At 38.7% G+C, this 20,576-nt stretch overlaps 1 protein-coding gene across 1 annotated transcript; it reads right to left on the reverse strand.

Moving 5' to 3' along the window:
- Nucleotides 1–14,759: 14,759 nt before the first annotated feature.
- Nucleotides 14,760–18,561, reverse strand: LOC145096030 (uncharacterized). The gene is made up of 2 exons (XM_079033812.1): nt 15,364–18,561; nt 14,760–14,792 (listed from the first exon to the last, which is right to left on the reverse strand). The coding sequence occupies exons 1-2, from the start codon at nt 18,559–18,561 to the stop codon at nt 14,760–14,762; spliced, it is 3,231 nt and encodes a 1,076-aa protein (XP_078889938.1).
- Between the last annotated feature and the right edge of the window lie 2,015 nt (nt 18,562–20,576).

A 20,576-nucleotide genomic window follows, 5' to 3' on the forward strand; every position in this document is an offset into this window, starting at 1 on the left:
AAGAGGTAACCAAAGGATTGCTGTGGGTAGCCGATGAAAATACACCTCTCGCTTCGGGGTTCGAGATTATCATGAGTCTCGCGTCTCACGAAAGCCTCGCAACCCCAAATATTGATGTGGTCTAGTTTAGGTACTTTACCTGTCCACATCTCGTGAGGAGTTTTGGCAACTTTCTTTTAGGGACCAGATTAAGAATATGGGCGACAGTCTCTAAGGCATACCCCCAGAATGAGATTGGTAGCGTAGCTCGACTCATCATGGAACGAACCATATCCAACAATCTTCGATTACGCCTCTCAGCTACAGCATTCAACTGTGGTGTCCTGGGAGGTGTCAATTGTGAGACAATCCCACATTCCCTAAGATAGTTAAGGAACTCTGAACTAAGATACTCACCACCACGATCGGATCGAAGCATCTTTATGTTCCTGCCCAATTGATTCTCAACTTCCTGTTTAAATTCCTTAAACTTCTCAAAAGTCTCTGACTTATGCTTGATTAGGTAGACATATCCATATCTACTGAAATCATCAGTAAAAGTCAAATAATAACGATTAGCATCCCTTGTGGCATGTTTGAATGGTCCACACACATCCGTGTGTACAAGATCCAACAAACCTTCACCCCTCTCACACGAGCCTGTGAAGGGTGACTTTGTAATTTTTCCAAGTAAGCATGATTCGCAAATATCATATGACTTTAGGTCAAATGACTCCAAGACTCCATCCTTTTGGAGTTGGCCTATGCGTTTCTTGCTTATATGTCCAAGGCGACAATGCCATAATGATGCTTTATCCAAGTTATTATTATTAATAGAATCAATACACAAAACATTATTTCCTAATTTATCTACAACAGATATAGCTTCATACACAACATCACAAGGTAATGCTTTAAAATAAAAAAGAGTATTAAAGAAAGCATCAATAGAACCAACTTCATTATTAAACGAAAAGGTAAACCCTTGTTTGTACAAAGCATGAAAGGAAATAATATTTCTTGCCATTCCTGGCGAATAACAACATTTATTCAAATCTAAATTAAACCCACTACTTAGCGATAAAGTATAAACTCCAATCTTGGTGACAGGTGAAGCTTTCCTATTCCCCATGATCAAGTTTATTCTTCCTTGCTCCACATTCTCACTTCTTCTTAGTCCCTGCAAGTCACAACAAATATGAATACCACAACCGGTATCAAGGACCCAAGATTTAGAATGGGGTGAGTTATTAGATAAGATAGTGTAAATACCTGCATGGTTGGGTTTAACTTTCCCATCCTTTACATCCTGCTGGTACTTTGGGCAGTTCCGCTTCCAATGAGCTTTTTCATGGCAATAGAAGCATTCAGCCTCTTTTGGGTCAGAAAAATGAGTGATGAAACCTTTCTTGGTTCCACTTGAAGAAGAGCCATCAAAGGTCCGACCCTTGGTACCCTTCGAAGATCTCTTTCTTTTCTTCCCTCGACTTTTCCCGATTGCCAAAACCGGAGTAGAGTTTGGAGTAGGAGTGTTAACAACCGACTTCCCCTTAAGACCTATTTCTACGGTCTTGAGAAGTCCCTGAAGTTTGCTGAGTGTGACCTCTTCCTTATTCATGTGATATGTCATGCGGAATTGATCATAGCACGATGGTAAGGAGTGCAAAATGATATCTATTGCAAGATCCTCAGGGAAGTTCACATTAAGCTTCAGCAAATGATCCACATACCTTTGCATTTTCTGCATGTGGCTCGTGACGGATTCCCCGTCCTTCATCATGGTTGTTATCATGGAGCAGATGATTTCATACCTCTCTTGTCGTGCACTTTGATGGTATCTTTCCATCAAATCTTGGTGCATTTCATAAGGGTAGAAATCCTCATAAGACTTTTGGAGTTCCGCTGTCATCGTGGCCATCATGATGCAAGCCACTTTCGTAGCATCCCTTTCATGTGCCCGAAAGTCAGCGATCTCCTGAGGAGTTGCAGTGGTCTCATCAATCTCCTTAAGCTCCTTGTCAAGGACATATTCTTTGTCCTCGTAGTGGGTAATCATCCTGATGTTTCTGATCCACTCATTGAAGTTGGATCCATCAAAGGTGACTTTCCCACACAAGTTCATAAAGGTAAAGGAGCTATTAGGGTTAGAGCCAGAAGCAACATTGTTTGAAGACATCTGAAAGAAATGGACAAGATTAGTTTAGATATTAGGAGAGTCCTTAATAAAACACCCAAATGTAATATTAAGGCTAGGATCCAATCACAATATATTATAACTTGGAAGAGGTATGCCATAATCCAAGCTATAACATATTTGAAAGGTAGGTGAATGACGATTCACCAATTTCCACCACGAAAACCGAAATATTAGATATTAGGTTTTTTGATTGGTTCTTAGAAATTCCTAGATTCTTTGAGATTCAATGAACTTTTCAAAGGCATGTTTCAATCTCGAGTATGCCCTCCAAGTTTTGTGACTGGGATGCCGAGGATCACAAAACGAGGTGTGAAGTAACCATGCAAATCACTTGGTACCCTTAAAGTTTATCACTCAATCGATGTGCCGGTAAACCACACACGCTCCATCGATACTATAATAAACCTTAAGTCACCCTTTACCTACCTTGTTAAGTCCAAGTTAGTGTGTCGGTTAACCACACACGCTCCACCAACAACTTAAACAAAGTTTAAAGTCTAATTTCATGGATTAGCACCTTATTTACATTTTTCCTAAAGTAACTAAGATTGGGAATTTAATAAAGCATTTAGTTACTTTATAATATTCATCATACTTTTAATGAGAATTTGTAAGTCCTTGTCTTACCCGTTCGGCTAACGACCCTCCACCGGTCAAGCAAGCGGTGGGTGAGAGTGGACACCCATTAAGTTGCCATTTTATAGGCAACAACCTTATACCCACCTTATAGACCGGCTTCGTGAATGAGGCGTACTAGCGGTAAAACGACTTTGTTCTTATACATATATATATATATATACATATATATATATATATATATATATATATATATATATATATAATTAAATCATAATAATATATGTATAAGGGTTGAATTTTAACTTTTTAAAATTCTAAGGGTTGGAACTAAGGTTTAACTTGACTTTACTTGTTCCAAAACTTGAGGGAAAGTTTTGTAAACTTTCAAAACTTTTCATTTCTTGTAACTTATGAGTTTATTAGAGTAATAAAATGAAGACTCTTCATTTTTCTAACTCTTGTGTTCTTTTAATGGTTTTTAACTCAAGTGACTTTTGGTTTTCCATAACTTGAGGACAAGTTATGGATACCATTAAAACACATTATGATCAAGAATTAAACTACCACATAGGTTACAAATAATTCCTATGATCATCTAAACATCATAAGAACAAGAACATGAATATGAACACTTTCATGAATCAAAATCACATTTAAAACTTTGTAATTTTGATAACTAGTTGTTGTAAATGAATTAGCAAGACATTACACCAACTAAAACAAGTTTTCAAGTACCAAAACAGTTTAGGGTAATGTTTCTAATCCATTTACAGCAACTAAAGTCGAAAATCTGGACTCTGTCGACCCTACTCGCCGAGTGTATGAACCTACTCGACGAGTAGGTTGAAGATACAAGTGAACTCGACAAGTCCCCCCATGGACTCGCCGAGTCCAGCAGTCAGACAGCAAGTTTTTCGACTTTTTCCATAATATTGCAACAAGTATCAAACAAACAAGCCTAGGCTCTGATACCACTGTTGGGTTTTGAGCATTCTAACACTTCCTAAGTGTACATCCAACCCTAATAAACCTTGGATCTATGTTTGTCTAAGATACATGCAAATAATTATTTTTCCAAGGTTCATATCCTAACTAGCATGGCATGGGGAACATGAATCAAATAAAGCTAGTAGGAATACTTACCTTGAAGTTGTAGTTGATTGCTTGGAGTTTTAGAGCCTAGCACCAATAGTGTGGATGCCTCAAGTGGAAATCACAAATCACCACAAACTTGGAACTTTGAGAGAATAGTCACTACTATCTTGAAATCGGCCCTCACCTCAAAAAGTGTCAACTAGTGTGATTTCAAGAACCAAAGCCTCCTTTATATAGTGTGATGGATTAGGGTTACTTCCATGTAAACCCGAATACCCATGTCTCTTCATTTCCATGAGATCCATGGGTTAAAGCTCCAGGGAGTATCCATGGACTTTTCCCATGCAAGCCTAGCCCATTCCAAATAAGCACTAGCCCACACTATATAAATATAGAAGCCCATATTTAATTAGTAATATCTTTGATCTGTAAATTAATCCTAGATTAATTATAGATCACTACTAATTAAATAATATGATCTTATATTAATATATTAGAACTTATAATATATTAATAAATCATAACTTGTACTATTCTCAAATATTATCCATAAATTGTTCGGGTGAAGTGCAACCCAAATGGACCATGCCGGGTCGGGTCAAGTACATACCAAATATAGTTATGGACTTAGACACTATATCCAACAGTCTCCCACTTGGATAAGTCTAGTAACTATATTTGCAAGTATAACTTCAGGAACCGATCAGCAATCGTAGCTCTTTAAACTCTGTTGAACTAGAACGCGCCATTTAGATAAGTGATCATATAATCCTCTGTTCTAGATATCATCCGGACAAATACATGGAACATTGTCTTGCTTATTGTCCAGCATTTGTTTCTCGATTTCCGATTTGTTTGTCATAGAACTCAACTGAACACATCAATTTAGTTGTGACTGGGCCCGGTACATAGGTCAAAAGAAAATCATCGAGGGGCCCAGATATCAGCTTCTAATCCAAGAAGGAACAGATAAACTTCGACTCATATGTTTGTTCTACCACTCATTGAATTACACACAAAAGCACGTTTTATAACATCGAGTTACCAATGCGTTTTCGTACAATCAATGCATAACCAACTCGTAAGTAACAAATCATATCTCTAGGTTTGAAGACTTATATGATATTACCGTCTCACGATCACTCGAGATAAAATTCCATGAAGTGATTCCAGTGAGCGTGGGTTGAGTCCAATGCTTAGAACTTATGAGCACTCATGATTGTTGTAGCCATGTCCAACACCTTAGACCTCTGCAACCAATCATGACAGTCTTGATTCATACCTACTTCCGACATATGACCGACTGTGGAGGTTTGAATAATATGATATACCGAACATAATTATTCTGGAAGTCAAAACATGCAAAAGAAATATAGTAAACAATTGACAAGAGATAGCAACACTTTACTCATAAATAAAACACCTTTTATTCATCATCAAATGTCAATTACACTTTACAAATTTCATAATTTATCTAACTACTAAAACATATATCATCCTTCAGCCCTATGCTCCGAGCATGCTGGAGATGCTTAACCCTACCCAGTCCCTTCGTGAGGGGATCTGTTGGGTTCTCATCTGATGATACCCTCTTCGCCACGAGGATCCCTTCTTCTATTCGATGTCTGATGAAGTGATATTTTCTGTCAATGTGTCTGGATCTCCCATGATCTCTTGGTTCCTTGGCTAAGGCAACCTCACTATTGCTGTCACGGAAAATCTCCATTGGCTCTTCTATAGCTGGTACAACTCCAAGGTCTCCGATGAAGTTCTTTAGCCATATAGCCTCCTTTGCTGCCTCGCTTGCCGCTATATACTTTGATTCACAAGTAGAATCAGCCACTGTCTCCTGCTTGGAACTCTTCCAAGTGATTGCTCCTCCGTTTAAGGTAAAGACCCAGCCCGACTGTGAGCGGAAATTATCCCTATCAGTCTAGAAGCTAGCATCACTATACCCTACAGCTCTCAAGTCGTCACTCCCACCGAAGGTAAGGACCCAGTCCTTCGTCCTTCGCAGGTACTTGAGGATATTCTTTACCGCAGTCCAGTGTTCCTTGCCAGGGTTCCCCTGATACCTGCTAACCATGCTCAAAGAAAAGGCTACATCAGGTCGAGTACACGTCATAGCATACATGATCGATCCTACAGCTGAAGCATAAGGAAGTCGACTCATTTCTGCTATCTCAGCCTCAGTACTAGGGCTTTGTGTCTTACTCAATCTAGCGTTACTCTGAATGGGTAACTCACCTTTCTTGGAGTTATGCATGTTGAATCTTTTCAACACTTTGTCCAAGTAGGTACTTTGACTAAGTCCAATTTGCCTTTTACTCATGTTTCTCAAAATCTTTATCCCTAGGATATAGGCAGCTTCACCGAGGTCCTTCATAGCGAAACACTTCCCAAGCCAGGACTTTACTTCCTGCAGGGTTGGGATGTCATTTCCTATGAGTAGTATGTCATCCACATACAGTACCAAAAAACTGACTATGCTCCCACTAGCCTTGATATAGACGCAAGATTCATCTTCACTCCTTGAAAAGCCAAATTCCTTGACTTTCTCATCAAAGCAAAGATTCCACCTGTGAGGTGCCTGTTTCAATCCATAAATGGATTTCTCGAGTTTACACACTCTATTGGGGTACTCGGTACTGACAAAACCCTCTGGCTGAACCATGTAAACATCCTCAGCCAACTTTCCATTAAGGAAAGCGGTTTTGACATCCATTTGCCATATTTCATAGTCATGAAATGCAGCAATGGCTAACAGAACCCGAATAGACTTTATCTTGGCCACTGGTGAAAAGGTTTCATCATAACCAACCCCCGGAGTTTGAGAATAACCTTTTGCAACCAGTCGTGCCTTATAAGTGTGTACATTACCATCCATGTCGGTCTTCTTCTTGAAGATCCGTTTGCACCCTACAGTCTTACGACCAGGTACATTCTCAACCAAGTTCCAAACTTGATTGTCATACATGGATTGTATCTCGCTATCCATAGCCTCTTTCCATTTAGCAGCCTCAGGGCCTGCCATGGCTTCCGTGTAGCTGTTAGGTTCATCCAGACCTACTAATGTCTCATCATTAATAAGTGTCTCACTTTCCGCAGTAATATGGAAACCATAATAATGCTCAGGTGCATTCCTAACTCTCGTGGAACGCCTCAGAGGTACATGCACATCAACTGGCTCAACAGGAGTTTCCTCCTCAAGTTGAGGGCTAGGGTTTGAAGTTCATTCACCACTTGACTCTTGAATTTCTTCAAGATCAATTTGCCACCCACTGTTTCCTTGGCTTATAAACTCTCTTTCTCGAAAAACTCCTCTTCTTGCTACAAAGACCACATTATCACTAGGTCTGTAGAAGAGGTAACCAAAGGATTGCTGTGGGTAGCCGATGAAAATACACCTCTCGCTTCGGGGTTCGAGATTATCATGAGTCTCGCGTCTCACGAAAGCCTCGCAACCCCAAATATTGATGTGGTCTAGTTTAGGTACTTTACCTGTCCACATCTCGTGAGGAGTTTTGGCAACTTTCTTTTAGGGACCAGATTAAGAATATGGGCGACAGTCTCTAAGGCATACCCCCAGAATGAGATTGGTAGCGTAGCTCGACTCATCATGGAACGAACCATATCCAACAATCTTCGATTACGCCTCTCAGCTACAGCATTCAACTGTGGTGTCCTGGGAGGTGTCAATTGTGAGACAATCCCACATTCCCTAAGATAGTTAAGGAACTCTGAACTAAGATACTCACCACCACGATCGGATCGAAGCATCTTTATGTTCCTGCCCAATTGATTCTCAACTTCCTGTTTAAATTCCTTAAACTTCTCAAAAGTCTCTGACTTATGCTTGATTAGGTAGACATATCCATATCTACTGAAATCATCAGTAAAAGTCAAATAATAACGATTAGCATCCCTTGTGGCATGTTTGAATGGTCCACACACATCCGTGTGTACAAGATCCAACAAACCTTCACCCCTCTCACACGAGCCTGTGAAGGGTGACTTTGTAATTTTTCCAAGTAAGCATGATTCGCAAATATCATATGACTTTAGGTCAAATGACTCCAAGACTCCATCCTTTTGGAGTTGGCCTATGCGTTTCTTGCTTATATGTCCAAGGTGACAATGCCATAATGATGCTTTATCCAAGTTATTATTATTAATAGAATCAATACACAAAACATTATTTCCTAATTTATCTACAACAGATATAGCTTCATACACAACATCACAAGGTAATGCTTTAAAATAAAAAAGAGTATTAAAAAAAGCATCAATAGAACCAACTTCATTATTAAACGAAAAGGTAAACCCTTGTTTGTACAAAGCATGAAAGGAAATAATATTTCTTGCCATTCCTGGCGAATAACAACATTTATTCAAATCTAAATTAAACCCACTACTTAGCGATAAAGTATAAACTCCAATCTTGGTGACAGGTGAAGCTTTCCTATTCCCCATGATCAAGTTTATTCTTCCTTGCTCCACATTCTCACTTCTTCTTAGTCCCTGCAAGTCACAACAAATATGAATACCACAACCGGTATCAAGGACCCAAGATTTAGAATGGGGTGAGTTATTAGATAAGATAGTGTAAATACCTGCATGGTTGGGTTTAACTTTCCCATCCTTTACATCCTGCTGGTACTTTGGGCAGTTCCGCTTCCAATGAGCTTTTTCATGGCAATAGAAGCATTCAGCCTCTTTTGGGTCAGAAAAATGAGTGATGAAACCTTTCTTGGTTCCACTTGAAGAAGAGCCATCAAAGGTCCGACCCTTGGTACCCTTCGAAGATCTCTTTCTTTTCTTCCCTCGACTTTTCCCGATTGCCAAAACCGGAGTAGAGTTTGGAGTAGGAGTGTTAACAACCGACTTCCCCTTAAGACCTGTTTCTACGGTCTTGAGAAGTCCCTGAAGTTTGCTGAGTGTGACCTCTTCCTTATTCATGTGATATGTCATGCGGAATTGATCATAGCACGATGGTAAGGAGTGCAAAATGATATCTATTGCAAGATCCTCAGGGAAGTTCACATTAAGCTTCAGCAAATGATCCACATACCTTTGCATTTTCTGCATGTGGCTCGTGACGGATTCCCCGTCCTTCATCATGGTTGTTATCATGGAGCAGATGATTTCATACCTCTCTTGTCGTGCACTTTGATGGTATCTTTCCATCAAATCTTGGTGCATTTCATAAGGGTAGAAATCCTCATAAGACTTTTGGAGTTCCGCTGTCATCGTGGCCATCATGATGCAAGCCACTTTCGTAGCATCCCTTTCATGTGCCCGAAAGTCAGCGATCTCCTGAGGAGTTGCAGTGGTCTCATCAATCTCCTTAAGCTCCTTGTCAAGGACATATTCTTTGTCCTCGTAGTGGGTAATCATCCTGATGTTTCTGATCCACTCATTGAAGTTGGATCCATCAAAGGTGACTTTCCCACACAAGTTCATAAAGGTAAAGGAGCTATTAGGGTTAGAGCCAGAAGCAACATTGTTTGAAGACATCTGAAAGAAATGGACAAGATTAGTTTAGATATTAGGAGAGTCCTTAATAAAACACCCAAATGTAATATTAAGGCTAGGATCCAATCACAATATATTATAACTTGGAAGAGGTATGCCATAATCCAAGCTATAACATATTTGAAAGGTAGGTGAATGACGATTCACCAATTTCCACCACGAAAACCGAAATATTAGATATTAGGTTTTTTGATTGGTTCTTAGAAATTCCTAGATTCTTTGAGATTCAATGAACTTTTCAAAGGCATGTTTCAATCTCGAGTATGCCCTCCAAGTTTTGTGACTGGGATGCCGAGGATCACAAAACGAGGTGTGAAGTAACCATGCAAATCACTTGGTACCCTTAAAGTTTATCACTCAATCGATGTGCCGGTAAACCACACACGCTCCATCGATACTATAATAAACCTTAAGTCACCCTTTACCTACCTTGTTAAGTCCAAGTTAGTGTGTCGGTTAACCACACACGCTCCACCAACAACTTAAACAAAGTTTAAAGTCTAATTTCATGGATTAGCACCTTATTTACATTTTTCCTAAAGTAACTAAGATTGGGAATTTAATAAAGCATTTAGTTACTTTATAATATTCATCATACTTTTAATGAGAATTTGTAAGTCCTTGTCTTACCCGTTCGGCTAACGACCCTCCACCGGTCAAGCAAGCGGTGGGTGAGAGTGGACACCCATTAAGTTGCCATTTTATAGGCAACAACCTTATACCCACCTTATAGACCGGCTTCGTGAATGAGGCGTACTAGCGGTAAAACGACTTTGTTCTTATACATATATATATATATACATATATATATATATATATATATATATATATATAATTAAATCATAATAATATATGTATAAGGGTTGAATTTTAACTTTTTAAAATTCTAAGGGTTGGAACTAAGGTTTAACTTGACTTTACTTGTTCCAAAACTTGAGGGAAAGTTTTGTAAACTTTCAAAACTTTTCATTTCTTGTAACTTATGAGTTTATTAGAGTAATAAAATGAAGACTCTTCATTTTTCTAACTCTTGTGTTCTTTTAATGGTTTTTAACTCAAGTGACTTTTGGTTTTCCATAACTTGAGGACAAGTTATGGATACCATTAAAACACATTATGATCAAGAATTAAACTACCACATAGGTTACAAATAATTCCTATGATCATCTAAACATCATAAGAACAAGAACATGAATATGAACACTTTCATGAATCAAAATCACATTTAAAACTTTGTAATTTTGATAACTAGTTGTTGTAAATGAATTAGCAAGACATTACACCAACTAAAACAAGTTTTCAAGTACCAAAACAGTTTAGGGTAATGTTTCTAATCCATTTACAGCAACTAAAGTCGAAAATCTGGACTCTGTCGACCCTACTCGCCGAGTGTATGAACCTACTCGACGAGTAGGTTGAAGATACAAGTGAACTCGACAAGTCCCCCCATGGACTCGCCGAGTCCAGCAGTCAGACAGCAAGTTTTTCGACTTTTTCCATAATATTGCAACAAGTATCAAACAAACAAGCCTAGGCTCTGATACCACTGTTGGGTTTTGAGCATTCTAACACTTCCTAAGTGTACATCCAACCCTAATAAACCTTGGATCTATGTTTGTCTAAGATACATGCAAATAATTATTTTTCCAAGGTTCATATCCTAACTAGCATGGCATGGGGAACATGAATCAAATAAAGCTAGTAGGAATACTTACCTTGAAGTTGTAGTTGATTGCTTGGAGTTTTAGAGCCTAGCACCAATAGTGTGGATGCCTCAAGTGGAAATCACAAATCACCACAAACTTGGAACTTTGAGAGAATAGTCACTACTATCTTGAAATCGGCCCTCACCTCAAAAAGTGTCAACTAGTGTGATTTCAAGAACCAAAGCCTCCTTTATATAGTGTGATGGATTAGGGTTACTTCCATGTAAACCCGAATACCCATGTCTCTTCATTTCCATGAGATCCATGGGTTAAAGCTCCAGGGAGTATCCATGGACTTTTCCCATGCAAGCCTAGCCCATTCCAAATAAGCACTAGCCCACACTATATAAATATAGAAGCCCATATTTAATTAGTAATATCTTTGATCTCTAAATTAATCCTAGATTAATTATAGATCACTACTAATTAAATAATATGATCTTATATTAATATATTAGAACTTATAATATATTAATAAATCATAACTTGTACTATTCTCAAATATTATCCATAAATTGTTCGGGTGAAGTGCAACCCAAATGGACCATGCCGGGTCGGGTCAAGTACATACCAAATATAGTTATGGACTTAGACACTATATCCAACAAAAACAACCTATCCCCCTCCCCCCTCTTATGATCAGCCGACCCCTCCCCACCCACACACCTCACAATCTCATTTTTCCTTACTTAGTCTCATGAACTTCCTCCAACTTCTTCTCTCAAAATCTCAAACTCCTCTCATTCTTCCTCTAATGTTCGTGGGTTTGTGTGTTCTATTTACAAGGATCCTTCTTCAAAAACTTTTAAACTTGGTAACAACTTCATGTAACCCTTGTAATTCTAAAACATTTTTATGAAACCAACTTCTTGTTTACACACTTTATTGTGTGTTAAACTCTTAGAAACACTTGAAATTTTCTAGAATATCTTCAAGTGGTGCAAGGCTAGGCTCGAAATCTCCTCCTGCTCCTTTCTTCCTACTACACAAAATCAACCGAAGTGAGCTTCATACCCCCACTGTATTCTTGTTTTTCATACGTTTATTGGGGGGGGGGGGGGAATAGAAGTAAAATCTCGTTTAACTTTTGGGAACTTGCATGGACCAATGTGTTATGTGTTATTGTTGGGTTTTGAGCATTCTAACACTCCTAAGTGTACATGCAACCCTAAATACCTTGGATCTATGTTTTCTCTATTATACATGAAAATATGAACTTCCAAGGTATTCATCCTATCTAGCATAAACAAAAATGAATATAACAAGATAGAGTGCATACCTCTTTGATGTAGAATGTCTTCCTGAAGCTTGAGTGCCTAGTGCCCCAAGTGTGACACCTCAAATGGTTCACACAACATCATATGCACATGGAAAGACTTGAGAGAAGTCTACACTTCATGAAAATCGGCTAGCCCTATCACTCTCACACATAGTGGCCAATTTCTTGAGGCATGGGATTCTTTTATATGGTGGCTATTAGGGTTACACCATGTAACTCATAACTTTACCCATTCCTTATGCACCATGGATTATAACCTCCATGGAGCATCCATGGGTCACCCTATGGACTTAGTCCAACATAAGGAATCTTGGATCACAAGCCCACATATATAAGAATGAATGATTTACACAATCAGCCCATATATTTAATTAGTCTTCTTTTGATCACCTAATTAAGTCTTGATCAATATTAATTAAATAATATTATTAATATATTAGAACTTATAATATATTAACCAACATTAATTATTATTTCTCTCATTATAGTCTGTCCAAATGCATGATGCCATGCAACCCAAATGGACCATGCCGGGTCGGGTCAAGTCTCACCAATTATAGTTATGGACTTAGACATTAATCCAACAGTCTCCCACTTGGATAAGTATAAAACTATTATTGTGTATAATTTCAAGAACCGACTGGCAATCGTAGCTCTCAAAAGCTTCTGTCGAACTCTGACCTTGTCGATGAACTCTGACCTTTGTCAATGACTTGTCCATTCAATAAGGGATCATATATTCCTCCATTCTAGATATCATACGGACTGAGACATGGATTATAATCATTCTCTCTGTCCATTTGTTGTTTCCCGATTTCCGATTTATGACGACTGACTAATTGAACAAATCAAATCATTCCAGGACCGACTAAGCACTTACATTTGTCATCACCAAATCATCGAGGGGCCCACGGATATCGCTTTTATCCTGAAGGTAAAAGGAATGGATAAACTTCGACTCATATGGCTTGTTCTACTACTTGTTGAATCATACACAAAGGCACGTTTTATAACACTGAGTTACGGAATGCGTTTTCGTGCAATCAATGTACAACCAACTCATAGTAACAACTCATATCTCTCGGTTTGAAGAATATAAGATATTATCGTCTCATGATCACTCGTGACAAAATCGATGAAGTGATTCCAATGAGCGCGGGTGGAATCCAATACTCAGAACTTATGAGCACTGATGAGTGTTGTAGCCCTTTGTCTAACATCTTAGACCTCTACAAGCCAACCCATGACAGTCTTGATTCATATCTACTTCCAACATGATACGTGTATGGGCTGTTTTGTATTGAGATTGAATAGTGTTTGAGACAAAAACAATAAAAGGATAGATTTGATAAACAAACTAGACCTATAGCTTGTAAATCTGAAGACAAACTAAGACCTATTAGTTTGAATTCGATCAACTCAAGGATCACGTCCAAAAGATGATAATTTGTGAACTATGACAATAATTTAAAGTGACAAAAGGGTTCTTTGATTAAAAATTCGTCTATTACTTTTTCCATGCATAATTTGGCTTTATATGAAGCCTTTATTACAAATTTGGTGGTTACAAGCCAACCAACCAATTATTCATTAAAACTAGTAAATAGAAATTAAGGTAACTCTTGAAAGAACACAAAAAAAACGTCCATGAGACTTGTGAATGAAAAAAAAACGGCTATGCTTCATTAAGGAGCCATAAGAAGCATTAAGGAGTCATCATAAGCATTAAAGTGTAACCCTAATCCACCAAAGAGTGTCAAAAACGGCTAGGAGGCTTTATGAAGCAAATAGTAACGTTTTTAGCACTTATGAAGCCTTAAAAATGTTGCCCTAGTCTTCATGCAACCCTAATTCAATTTGTGGGTTACCATGCACAACCCAACCATTGAGCCCAAACCACCTTCTAGCCCACTAGTAATCACTAATCCATCACATTTTGGGCTTTCATGATCCATGCATGGATCATCCCCTCCCCCTTTGAAAGGAATTGACCTCAATTCATCAAGTCCATCATCATCAAGATAAGGTGAAAGATCTCCCACATTAAAGGTAGCATGCACTCCATGGTCTCCTCCCAAATCTACCTTATAAGCATTATCATTGACACGTGACACCACTCTGTAAGGACCTTCAGCTCTTGGCATCAACTTGTTTTTCCTTTTGTTAGGAAAACGTTCTTTCCTCATATACACCCACACCAAGTCACCATCTTGAAAGACACGTGGTTTCCTATGCTTGTTGGACTTCTGTTTGTACAACTCATTCACGGCTTCAATCTTCTCACGAACTTGTTGGTGTAGTTTCATCATAGCCTTCAACTTGTCATTAGCATCCTTGTGAACCAATTCATCCTTTGGCAATGGAATCAAATCCAAAGGCATGTAAGGATTCACACCATACACCACCTCAAAAGGAGAGTGACCTGTAGCATAAGTAGGAGAACGATTATAGGCAAATTCAGCATGTGCAAGTTTGATGTCCCAATCTTTTTGAGTTTTGCTAACCAACCCTCTCAACAAAGCACCCAAAGTTCTATTAGTCACCTCCGTTTGCCCATCCGTTTGTGGATGATGGGATGTACTAAAAAGTAACTTAGTACCGACTTTCCTCCACAAAGTGTTCCAAAAGTAACTTAGAAACTTGGAATCCCTATCAGAAACAATTGTTTTAGGAATACCATGCAAACGAACCACCTCTTTAAAGTACAAATCAGCCACGTTAGATGCATCATTTGTTTTATGACATGGCACAAAGTGAGCCATTTTTGAAAACCTATCCACCACCACCATAATGGAATCCTTCCCCCTTTGAGTTCTAGGCAAAGCCATAATGAAATCCATGGACACATCTTCCCAAGGACGAATAGGAACCGGCAAAGGAGTGTAAACACCATGCTTGAAAGTTGTTTTTGCCATATGACATGTAACACACTTGCCCACTATGTTGGTTACATCCCCCAACATCTTCGGCCAAAAGAAATGTTCTTTAAGCACCTGCAAAGTTTTGGTAATGCCAAAATGACCAGCCAAACCACCGCCATGAGCTTCACGAATCAACAACTCCCGTATTGCATGTTTTGGGACACAAAGGCGATTGCCTTTGAATAGAAAGCCATCTTGAATCACAAATTCACCATTAGGACCACCTGCACATTTCAAAAACATATCTCCAAAGTCCATATCAGATTGATAATGGTCCTTTAGAGTTTCAAATCCCAAGAAACGAACATCCAAAGTCACCAACAACGAGTAACGCCTCGAGAGTGCATCAGCCACCACATTGCTTCTACCATCCTTGTATTTGCATGAGAAATGAAAGGATTGCAAGAACTCCACCCACTTTGCATGTCTTGTGCTCAACTTTTGTTGCCCATTGATGTACTTTAAGGATTCATGATCAGAATGCAAAATAAAATGATTTGCACGCAAATAATGACTCCAATGATCTAAAGCACGGACAATAGCATAAAACTCCTTATCATAAGTGCAATAATTCAAACGAGCACCACCCAACTTTTCAGAAAAATAAGCAATAGGACGTTTGGATTGGATCAAAACAGCCCCAATACCAACTCCACTTGCATCACACTCCACTTCAAATGGTTGAGAAAAATCAGGAAGAGCCAAAATAGGAGCATCACACAACAATGCCTTGAGTTTCTCAAATGCCTTTTGAGCTTCTTCTCCCCATGCAAAGACTCCTTTCTTCAAACAACCTGTTATGGGACTTGCAATGGTGCTAAAATCACGAACAAATCTTCTATAGAAAGAAGCAAGACCATGAAATGATCTAACTTCAGAAATATTAGTAGGAATAGGCCATGACTTGATTGCTTCAGTCTTGGATGGGTCCACGGACACGCCATTTCTTGACACCACAAAACCCAAAAATGCCACTTCTTCCACCAAAAACGAACATTTTTCTTGCTTCCCATAGAGTTTTTGAGCTCTAAGCGTCTCGAAAACCTGTTTTAAGTGCACCAAATGATCCTCCAAGCTCTTGCTATATACCAAGATATCATCAAGGTACACAACCACAAACCTGCCCAAAAAAGATTTTAGCACTTCATTCATTAGTCGCATGAAAGTGCTAGGTGCATTAGTTAGACCGAAAGGCATCACGGTCCATTCATACAAGCCATGTTTAGTTTTAAAGGCTGTTTTCCATTCATCCCCTTCACGCATACGAATTTGATGGTAACCACTTCTCAAATCAATTTTTGAGAACACAATAGAACCATGCAACTCGTCCAACAAATCATCAATTCTAGGAATAGGAAATCGGTATTTTATGGTGATGTTATTAACGGCCCTACTATCAACACACATCCTCCAAGAACCATCTTTTTTTGGAACCAACAAAACTGGAACAGCACAAGGACTTAGGCTTTCACGAACATAACCCATTTTCATGAGTTCATCAATTTGTTTTTGCAACTCTTTTGTCACCTCCGGATTACATCTATAGGCAGCTTTATTGGGCAAAGGAGCACCCGGAATAAGGTCAATTTGGTGTTCGATACCACGGATTGGAGGCAAACCCGGTGGTAATTCGCTTGGAAACACATCTTGAAACTCCAAAAGCAAATCAGCAATAGCGTTTTCTCCATGCACCATCTTCTCCACCTTTGCATGCTCTTTGGCCACAAGCATGTAGATAACATCACCTTTGTCAAGAACTTGCTCCACCTCCCTTTCACTAGCAAACATAGAAAGATTAGGTTTTTTTACTTGTTTAGAATTCATGGACCTTATGGCCGTTGGGGACATGGGTTTTAACACAATTTTTTTATTATTGTGTTTCAACTCATATTCATTGCTCCTCCCTCTATGTAACACGTCCCTATCAAATTGCCAAGGACGCCCCAACAAAATATGACATGCATCCATAGGAATAACATCACACAACACTTCATCTTCATAAGACCCCATAGTTAGACCAACTCTAACCTGTTTTGTCACCTTTATTTTGCTTCCATCATCCAACCAATGAAGAACATATGGTTTTGGGTGGTTTGTAGTAGACAAACCCAATTTGATCACCATTTCATTAGAAGCAACATTAGTACAACTTCCACCATCAATAATCAAACTACACCACTTGTCTCTAACCAAACATTTGGTGTGAAACAATTGGTCTCGTTGATCCATATCAGCCACGGTTTGAACCCCTTGAGTTTTAAGGGTTCTAAGCACCAAAACTGTATCATACACCGGTGCTTCATACTCTACCTCCTCCTCTTCTTCCTCTTCTTGTTGTGTATCATAAAAAATACCCGCCAACCTCTCTTCTTCCTCCAACTCTTCACGACATTCAATGGCCTCCCTTAAAGTCACCACCCTTTTGTTTGGACAAGCATTTTGGTAATGACCAAAACCTTGACACTTGAAACATCTAATTTTCGCCAAACTAGTTTCTTTGGTACCACTAGTAAGTTTAGGAGCAACGGGAACACTACTAGAACCAGAAGGAGTAGAAACAGAATTTTGTCTATTGCTAGACTCGGGCTTGGACCACGACTTTGACTTGGGACTTTCGAGACTTGAACTTGAACTCCCACCATAACGTGCTTTGGCCTGCCCCTCCAACTTCAAACACAAACCACAAAGAGTTCCAAAATCAGCATAAGGATACAACTCCACAACATTGGCAATGTTGTAGTTCAACCCTTTCAGAAAACGAGTCATTTTTTGTTCTTCAATTTCTTCAATATCCCCCATCAAGGTCAACTTCTCAAATTCATCAATGTATTCTCCAACACTCATTTTTCCTTGCCTCAAATCAGCAATCTTCTTGTAAGTGGCAATTCTATGAGTAGAAGGAACATATCTCTTTCTTAGCTTTCGTTTTAGAGAAAGCCAAGAACAAATTTTTTCTTTGCCTTCACGGGTTCTCTTGGCCTTAAGCCCTTCAAACCACAATGAAGCACCACCACTTAGCTTGAGAATGGCATACTTGCAGCTTTTTTCATCATCCACTTCTTTGAACTCAAACATTCTTTCAATCTTCCTTTCCCACTCCAAGTAGCGTTCAGGATCAGTTCCACCAACAAATTCAGGCAATTCAGACACCTTGAATTCTTCCACAACCCTATGTTCACCACGGCGGGGTTGCCTTCGATTTCCACCTTCTTGGATGTTTCTTAATGCTTCACGAAGATTTTGTAGGAACTCCGGATCATCAAAATCCATTATGCGCTCTGATACCACTTATGATACGTGTATGGGCTGTTTTGTATTGAGATTGAATAGTGTTTGAGACAAAAACAATAAAAGGATAGATTTGATAAACAAACTAGACCTATAGCTTGTAAATCTGAAGACAAACTAAGACCTATTAGTTTGAATTCGATCAACTCAAGGATCACGTCCAAAAGATGATAATTTGTGAACTATGACAATAATTCAAAGTGACAAAAGGGTTCTTTGATTAAAAATTCGTCTATTACTTTTTCCATGCATAATTTGGCTTTATATGAAGCCTTTATTACAAATTTGGTGGTTACAAGCCAACCAACCAATTATTCATTAAAACTAGTAAATAGAAATTAAGGTAACTCTTGAAAGAACACAAAAAAAACGTCCATGAGACTTGTGAATGAAAAAAAACGGCTATGCTTCATTAAGGAGCCATAAGAAGCATTAAGGAGTCATCATAAGCATTAAAGTGTAACCCTAATCCACCAAAGAGTGTCAAAAACGGCTAGGAGGCTTTATGAAGCAAATAGTAACGTTTTTAGCACTTATGAAGCCTTAAAAATGTTGCCCTAGTCTTCATGCAACCCTAATTCAATTTGTGGGTTACCATGCACAACCCAACCATTGAGCCCAAACCACCTTCTAGCCCACTAGTAATCACTAATCCATCACATTTTGGGCTTTCATGATCCATGCATGGATCACAACATATGACCGATGGTCGATGGTTTGAATAACTTAGTCATTCAGGAAGAACAACCTAGTTATTCTGGAAGTCAAAACTGATGGGTTTTGGTCATAAGACATCCTATGTGCTCATACAAACCCTAATGCTTGGATCTAGGTTTCTCTATTGTACATGCAAGTTATCCAAGGCTATAAACCCTACTTCTAGCATATGGGAATCAATATTAACATATAATTAGGTTTAAGATGTTACCTTGATTGTTATGTAGTAATAACAATCCCAATTCCTCCTTGAATTGACTTTGGAAGGCTTAGAGTCACAAGTGTCACTCCTCTAATGGCTCACAAACACCATAAGCAAGAGGATGAAGAGGAGAGAGGATGGAGGCTGCGAAAACCGTGTGAAAACCCGAGCAAGAAGCTTAGCCACGTTTTTGGTCCTTAAGGGATCTATATATAGTGAGGCAATTAGGGTTATCTAACATGGAAACCCTAATTTGGATGCTTAAGCCCTAAGCAACCCATGGAGCCCTTTCCATAAGGCCCTGGACGATTTCATATGGGCTTCCCCCATAGAATTCGTCCACCTTATAATAAAAGGCAATCCATGGCCCAAATTGCAATTACCTTATAATTACAATTCCAGTCCCTTAAGTTTAATTAATCTCTTTTAGTCATAAAACTAATTACCAATTAATTATTGACTAATATTAATTAAACAATATGATTTTCTCCTTTAATATATTATTCTCATAATATATTAATAATTCATATTTAATCCTTTCTCTCCATAATTCATCCTATCAAGTTGCTTTAGTGAAGGCAACCCAAAAGGACCATGCACCATCGGGTCAAGTACATACCAAAATAGTTATGGACTTAGACACTAATCCAACAGTCTCCCACTTGAATAAGTCTAATAACTATTCGGCGTATGACTTCAGATCCTAATCTGCAATCGTAGCTTTCCAAAGCCGATGTCAACTCTGATCATATCCGATACGCATGTCCTTAGATAAGGGATCATATATTCCTCCATTCTAGATATCATATGAGATATGGTTTCAAATCATCCTCTTTGTACTATATCTCGATTCCCGATTTATGACGACTGACTAATTGAACAAATCAAATTAGCCTTAGCCCGGCCGAGCATTTACGTTTGTCATCACTAAATCATCGAGGGGCACAAAGATATCGCTTTTATCCTACTTTGGATAAAAGGAACGGATAAACTTTGATACAATGCTTGCTTGCACTTACTAACCGAATCACACACAATAATATGTTTTATAACACCATAGTTACTAGTGCGTTTACAT

The sequence above is a fragment of the Lactuca serriola genome, chromosome 3 (genome assembly GCF_051521515.1).
Source record: "Lactuca serriola cultivar US96UC23 chromosome 3, Lser_US96UC23_V15, whole genome shotgun sequence".
In the NCBI taxonomy this organism is placed as follows: Eukaryota; Viridiplantae; Streptophyta; class Magnoliopsida; order Asterales; family Asteraceae; genus Lactuca; species Lactuca serriola.